The 7855-nt window shown below is 52.6% G+C and overlaps 1 protein-coding gene across 3 annotated transcripts in view; it reads right to left on the bottom strand.

The window, feature by feature from the left end:
• Positions 1-6160: 6160 nt before the first annotated feature.
• LOC144951216 (KN motif and ankyrin repeat domains 1-like) overlaps positions 6161-7855 on the bottom strand; it is a 78383-nt gene continuing 76688 nt past the window's right edge. For all 3 annotated transcript variants that reach the window (XM_078881368.1, XM_078881383.1, XM_078881376.1), the window contains exon 13: positions 6161-6298. In XM_078881368.1, coding sequence (XP_078737494.1) covers positions 6236-6298 — 63 coding nt within the window. In that variant the 3' untranslated portion in view covers positions 6161-6235. The remainder of the gene's footprint in view (positions 6299-7855) is intronic.

The following is a 7855-nucleotide window of genomic DNA, read 5'->3' as shown; positions in this document are numbered from 1 at the left end:
CAGAGTGCAGCGCCACATGAAATACGCACTACAATGACAATAGTTCAAAGCGAATTTGAAGCGCGTTTCATTTTCAAAATGGAAATATGTTTTTGGGGAGGGGAGGGGCAGAGCTTTGTGACGTCATATTCGAGGGGGGGGGGGGGTTTGACTTTTTGTGACGTCATTCATGGACGGCCCCTCAGCTGTTGACAGCCGCGTGATTGCAAAGTGATTTGGTCAAACTCTTCTCACAATATTGATCTGACGCTTTCGTGACTGCAGGAATCCACGCCCTTTTTGGTTCTTTCGGTAAAGTCACGTGGGTAGAAAGATAATCGATCACGACGTTTCGATCGCAACGCAGGCAATCGTCATCAGGCGGGACAACCACAGACGCTGACTTCAGCAGTTTCTCGTGCTGTGGTCGTCCCACCTGAGGACGGTTGCTTCTGTTACGATCGAAACGTCGTCATCGATTATCTTTCTACCCACGTGACTTTACCGAAATAACCAAAGGGCATTAATAAATAGGTTTTTTACCCTTTTATCTGGCACAAAACTGACACCTTTTTAAATCCTTTATATTAAGTTCGCTTGCTTGCTTGCTTGCGTGCTTGCTTGCGTGCTTGCTTGCGACCGTGCAAATCTTTCGGTCGTTTTTTAACCCACTTCCCGTGATCCAATCGAGCTGACATTTTCCACACAGACTCGTTGTGACAGACAATTAATGTTCGTGAAAAAAGAATTCCCAAAATTTTACACTTTTTAGGCAAAAAAAAAATGTATTTTACATATATTCAAATAGAACTCATTCTTGGCTTTGGCTGAACGTCACAGTGTAAGAGCCCAGAGCGTAACCCTTCCACAGGCCGTGGCGGAGTAGCGCAGTTGGTAGCGCCCTCGCTTCCCATGCCAAAGGTCGCGGGATCGATCCCCGCGTCCTCCACAGGCGAATATATTTTTAAATCCTTTATATTAAGTTCGCTGCCACGCATATAAAGGATTTATAGTGAAAAACTTTGTTTTTACGGGTTATACTTATTACAGATGACGCCATCTGGTCGAACACCAAGTGAGACTGGGCTCTAAGAAAAGCTGTCTCCGGTGTGGACCAATCAATTTCAAGGACAGTGCATACATTATCAGTGCTGTTATTTTTGCATTTTGACCGCAGGTATTGTGGTTAATGCGAGCATGATCCCTTGTAAAAAAAGGTGTCAGTTTTGTGCCAGATAAAAGGGTATAAAACCTATTATATTTTGCTACTGGCAAAGGAGGTCTCATGATGAACCAGAGGGCACTATACTCATACTTTCATTTTACGTAGCCTCGTTCCCACTAATAGCATTCCATAACGCCGATTATTCTGCTGTAATGTACGGGGGAGGGGGGGTAGAGGCCACGTGTTCACAGTTTGAGAGATGTTGCGGGTGCATCCTTGTTTTTTATCGCAGCATTGCGATGTCGTTTGGTCAAAAACAAAGATAAGCCGGTTGTTACATTGTGCGTGGGTGGGGGCTTTATTGTTTTTAGAACAAATCTTATTCAGCGTGGGAGCAAAACGAGATGCTGCCGGAGGCAAAAACCCCGTGCCGAACAGGGGGAGAACGCACCAGACATTCCCCGTGAAGCCTTAACAGACTTGGGGAGGAGGGGGACGTTTTTGTTCGCGAGCACCACCTATGAAGGTCGGCACTGCACACGACGGGGTGGGTGTTCAACAGCTCCCAGTGACGATGTTGACTCCACATCGCACCAGGTACTCGTTTGAGTCCGAGCCAACCTATGGGAGGACCGGTGCAGATAATCAGATAATCGTCGCCAGCGTTTGCCTTGAGCGGGAATCGAACTCCTTTCATAGCCGGGTTCGTAGCGCTAACCGCTGCACCACCGCTCCCCACACACACACCCGGCAGAACAGGGAGGAGATCAAACCAACTCCGCACAGAAAGTGCGCCCGAGTCGGGCATCGAACCTGGAGGCTTCTCGCTGCGAGGCGCGCGTGTTGTCATCATGGTGAGTGTGATCATCACTGAGATACCCACGCCGCAGAATGTCCCAGAGGCCTGCGTTAGCCCTACAGGTAACCAACCTTATTGTCTACGAAGTGCTCTTTACGTTCCAGCTAAGTCGCGTGCCGTTACTCGATTAGAGCCGCTCGCGAATTGCGTTGCAACATCAGCGTCACAAAATAATCGGAGGCCCGTTCAGATGTGTGTATCACTCCGTCGCCACTGGTGTTAGCCGTGAATGGGAATCGGGTTCGTGGTCCAACCACCGCGCCCACCGCTGTTCCACGTTAGACACGAAAACGACATCTTGCTGGGATTCATATCCTGTGGTTCTTTCGGTAAAGTCACGTCGATATAATTGTTTTAATACTTTAATAAAAAACAAAAAACTCACAACGACGTTCAGACGATTTTGTTATTTTATTATTTTTCCATCAACGCAACTTTACCGAAAGAATCGACGGACATCAATTCCCGCAGCCGCGAAAGTCCAATACACAATCTTGTTGGGAGTTATTAAACAAACCAAAAAAACACGCAGACACCATCGAAATGTATTCCAACCAAACAGGAGTTGCCGTGGGTGGTGGTGAGAATGCGTTCGCCTGGCCAAGCTCTGAGAGAGGCGCTTTGCCACCGTTCACTTCTCGCGCCCGATTCGGATTCCACGTGGCAAGAGGCTGCAAGGCACTGCCCAAAACAGAGGCGTTTGTTTACACCAGGGCTGGGCAACGTCCGGCTGTGTGAGGCCCGCGAAATCAATTGTTGTGGCCCTGCCAAGGCAACCGCAGGCGGGACTCGAAATTGAATAAATCTCGGAGCGAAGCTGGAAAAGCAGTTGCGAGTAGTAGCAACATCAACACCAGCTAACATCACACGCCTCGCCAGAGAGAAGCAGTTCCAGCCATCGCATTAGGGGCGAGTTGATTAAATGTTTGACCAAATATAAACGGGGTAATTTTTAAGTTGATAATTTTGTATGGCCCCGCGAATGATGTTACAAATATCCAAATGGCCCTTGGCAGATAAAAGGTTCCCCACCGCTGGTTTACACCAAAAAACTGCGTGATGCACACGACGGGAGGGCAGTGGAGTCAAGGATGCTAACAGCAGATTTGAAGTTTTCGTAGGTGAAAAAAAATAAAAATAACCCAATTAAATGACGTTTCGATTGCACCACAAGCAATCATCATCAGGTGTGGCAATCACAGCTAGAAATCGTTTACTAAAGTGGGAGAAATGCCGGGGCTAAGGAGTTTATATAAGTGCGATTCGCACACCTGATGATGATTGTTTGTGTTGCAATCGGAACGTCGTGATTTAATCGAGTTATTTCTATCTTTTTATTTTATTTTTTATTTTATTCTTATTTTTACTTAACTTTATTTTTCACCTACGTGACTTTACCGAAAGAACCAAAGAGCACATGAACAGCGTTGCGGCTCAGGGAAGACGCAGACACGGAACGGGAGAGCGGAGAGAGAGAGAGAGGGGGGAGGGGGATGAGAGGGAATTTGCGGCGGTGAAAAAGGAACCGAGAGAGACGGGGAGCAGATGGCGAGGAGAGACGCTGCGCAGGGCATCGATGTTGCTGCTGCTGCTGCAAAGATCGGCGTCTGTTTTCACAGTGGGCAGTGTCGGGGAGATGCCTCAGAGTGGGAGTGGACACACCGATCGGGGTATGGCGAGACCACGCCTCGGTAATCTAGTGGTAGTGCCTTACGCCAACAATTAATCTTTAAATTTCGATGTAAAGCTTTCGCGACTGATTCATCTTCTTGGTTCTTTCGGTAAAGTCACGTAGAAGGGAAATAATAAAGTAATACAAATAAAACATAATAAAATACAATTCACACGACGTTTCGGCCACAACGCAAGCAGCCGTCCTCAGGTGAAGAACAGGTCTGTCGGAAAGACAGCGTCTGAATGAGCACCACCAAGCTTGGCAGCGTATATTTAAGCTGGGTTAGAGGAGGAAGGGCGCCTTGACAAAGGAATAATACTTTTATTATGTTTTATTTTTATTATTTTATTATTTCCCTTCTACCGTGACTTTACCGAAAAAAACCAAGAAGAAAATGAATCTTTACTCACGAACACAGCCGGAAACTACGGAGCGTCAGCACTCCAGTAGCCCACTGCTGTGGGACTGCAAAATCACGTGTGCCTTCAACACCCCCTGACCCCGAAACACTTTGACCGAACCCCTTGCGAGCAGCTCACGGAACAAGGTGCAAGGCAAAGCGATGGATAAGTGCGAGCCGTGGATACACTGTTCATTGCACACACAAACACTGGCCATAAATATATTCGCGAGACAGCTGCTGGAAGCTATCGTGAAACATCAAAGTATAACTAAACAAGCAGACAAGACAATATTAACGACTGCACTAAGTGCACTTATGCCTGTGTGTGTGTATATATATATACTGTATATATGTATATCTCTATATAAAACGTGGGTGTGTAATTGTGCATAGTGTGGGCATGTTTACCGTTGTCCGTCCGTATAAAGGTATATTATAATATTTGACTATATAATAAATATTCCGCTAAATTGCTGCCCGTTCCGTACAGAACCAAAGCACCCACAATTTACGTTTGCTGTACTGCAGCAGACACCATTCCAGCATTGCGACAGTAACAGTCGACAGTGCTTCTCCGCACCTCCGATTAGCAGGGCTGGCTACGTACGGTGCGAAAGAAGTTCAACGCACGTGCGTACGTAGCACGCGGACTTCGCTATCGAGTGGAGCAAATCTGTGACCAGCAAAGCTGTGCTTCTTAACCTGGGGTGCGGCAGCGGAGGTTAAGAACCACTGCCCCAAAGGAACGCATTTACAGGCACTTGTGTTCACAGCGCTCCAATAAAGTAATCGTGGTCATGGTGGTGATGGTGATGATGAGACAGAGTTGTGACGTTTCCGCTCGGTGCTGGCACGCCACCGATGTGAGCTTCAAGGCCACTGGGTAAACTGCGTGAAGCGGCTCTTTGGCCGTGCCGGGCCCCGGCTGAATCGTGGCCGGGTTGGTCCGGGTCCGCAGCCCAAAGTGATATTTAGTCGCCCGGCACACCACATCCAGTAAGACCGCTCGCTCGCTCGCTTCACCAGCGGCTTTGGAAGGTCTTGAACCCAGCAGAGTATGATGATGATGGTGACGGTGACGATGGCTGTGGATACGAGTCACCTGACACCTATTCCAGTCTACCAGCGATCCGGGAAACATATTTGCACCCAACAAATGACATCTCATCCAGAATGTGTTCAACAACCGCACTCCCGGTCACAACAACAACAACCACCACCGTTCGCCACTAAGTGCCGGTGACATCACCACAACGCTTGTGCCAGGCTATGTACACTTTAAGGTCACAACAACAAACTCACCCAGCCACCCTCCCACTCATCCACTAACTCACCCACCCGCTCACCCGCTCACCACACTGCAGGTCACAGCATCACACTCACTCACACTCACTCACCTACTCACCACACTGCAGGTCACAACACACTCACTCACCCGCTCACCACACTGCAGGTCACATCAACACACTCACTCACACTCACTCACCTACTCACCACACTGCAGGTCACAACAACACACTCACCCACACTCACTCACCCACTCACCACACTGCAGGTCACAACACTCTTCCTTGCGCTTCTTCCCTCGCACCGCTCCCACCATCATCATCGTCATCATCGTCGTCGATTACAACTCTGATGGTGCTGTTCGTTGCTGTCCACGTGACGTCATGGGCCTTTGGCTCCAACTGTGCTCAGTAACCTGCATTAAAAAACAAACAAAAGCCAAATCCTTCCGCGACCGCCGTGGCTGCCCCCCAGTGTCACGAGCCGCCTCCGGCAGTCTCCCGGCGACGCGGAGAGCTTCCCCCGAGACACCGCGACACCGCGGCCGGGCTCCGGGTTCTGGGTCCCGGTGCGGTCGCGGCACCAACAGCTCTCGCTTGACGGCGGTTTGTGCCGAGCGCCGCCGGGTCCGCGCCGAGACGTCGATTTCGCAACGCCGGTGCCGCCGCGGCCGCGGTTAACACCACGGGGCGTGCCGACGTCGCCGCCGTCTCCACCCGGCGTGGGCCTCCGGTTGGGTCCCCTGTCGCTCGACGGTGCCGCCCCCCCCCCCCACCCACCACCGCACCCTCCTCCGCTCGCCCGGGTCGGCCTCCGAAGACGCGGCCCTCGCGCCAACGAGCCGCCGTCGCCGCCGCCCCTCGTCCGTCAGTCGAAGGGGCCCCGCCGCGTGGGGCTGGGCGAGGCCTTGCGGCCCAGCCGGGGTGTGCCCTGCCCGCCAGACGCGCCGCCGTGTTAGAGTCGCACTCGTGTGTGTGCGCGCTCGTGGCGTTTCATTTACGCGGGCAAAGGCGAAGATATCCCGTATAGCCCGCACAGGCTGGTGGGGAAAGTGCTGAGGTGCCGTGGTTTGTACGCTTTTGCTTTTTTCACAGCTCCCTGTAGTTTAAATGGAGCGTTCTTGGTAATCCGGCGACATTTGTTGAACAATCCCGTGTGTGCCATCATGCGTGCATGGCGCGCGTGGCGTGTGTGCGTGCCATGTGTGTGTGTGTATGCCAGGCGTGTGTGTGGCTGGTGTGTGTGTGTGTGTGTGCCAGGCGTGTGTGTGCGTGTGGGTGCCATGTGTGTGTGTGTGCGTGTTTGTGCATGCCACGCGTGTGTGCGTGTGTGTGTGTGTGTGCAAGGCGTGTGTGTGTGTGTGCCAGGCGTGTGTGTGTGTGTGCCAGGCGTGTGTGTGTGTGTGCCAGGCGTGTGTGTGTGTGTGCGTGCCAGGCATGTGTGTGTGTGTGTGTGATAGGCGTGTGTGTGTGTGCGTGCCAGGCGTGTGTGTGTGTGTGTGTGATAGGCGTGTGTGTGTGTGCGTGCCAGGCGTGTGTGTGTGTGTGTGTGCCAGGCGTGTGTGTGTGTGCGTGCCAGGCGTGTGTGTGTGTGTGTGCCAGGCGTGTGTGTGTGTGTGTGCCAGGCGTGTGTGTGTGTGTGTGTGTGCCAGGCGTGTGTGTGTGTGTGCGTGCCAGGCGTGTGTGTGTGTGTGCGTGCCAGGCGTGTGTGTGTGTGTGTGCCAGGCGTGTGTGTGTGCCAGGCGTGTGTGTGTGTGTGTGCGTGCCAGGCGTGTGTGTGTGTGCGTGCCAGGCGTGTGTGTGTGTGTGCGTGCCAGGCGTGTGTGTGTGTGTGCGTGCCAGGCGTGTGTGTGTGTGCGTGCCAGGCGTGTGTGTGTGTGTGTGTGCCAGGCGTGTGTGTGTGTGTGCGTGCCAGGCGTGGGTGTGTGTGTGCGTGCCAGGCGTGTGTGTGTGTGCGTGCCAGGCGTGTGTGTGCGTGCCAGGCGTGTGTGTGTGTGCCAGGCGTGTGTGTGTGTGCGTGCCAGGCGTGTGTGTGTGTGCGTGCCAGGCGTGTGTGTGTGTGCGTGCCAGGCGTGTGTGTGTGTGCGTGCCAGGCGTGTGTGTGTGTGTGTGTGCCAGGCGTGTGTGTGTGTGTGCGTGCCAGGCGTGTGTGTGTGCGTGCCAGGCGTGTGTGTGTGTGCGTGCCAGGCGTGTGTGTGTGTGCGTGCCAGGCGTGTGTGTGTGTGTGTGCCAGGCGTGTGTGTGTGTGTGTGTGTGCCAGGCGTGTGTGTGTGTGTGTGCCAGGCGTGTGTGTGTGTGTGCGTGCCAGGCGTGTGTGTGTGTGTGTGCCAGGCGTGTGTGTGTGTGTGTGCCAGGCGTGTGTGTGTGTGTGTGTGCCAGGCGTGTGTGTGTGTGTGCGTGCCAGGCATGTGTGTGTGCGTGCCAGGCGTGTGTGTGTGTGTGCCAGGCGTGTGTGTGTGTGTGCGTGCCAGGCATGTGTGTGTGCGTG

The sequence above is a fragment of the Lampetra fluviatilis genome, chromosome 3 (genome assembly GCF_964198595.1).
Source record: "Lampetra fluviatilis chromosome 3, kcLamFluv1.1, whole genome shotgun sequence".
In the NCBI taxonomy this organism is placed as follows: Eukaryota; Metazoa; Chordata; class Hyperoartia; order Petromyzontiformes; family Petromyzontidae; genus Lampetra; species Lampetra fluviatilis.
The sequence above is the reverse complement of the archived record's forward strand: the minus strand, read 5'-3'. Positions and strand labels throughout refer to the sequence as shown.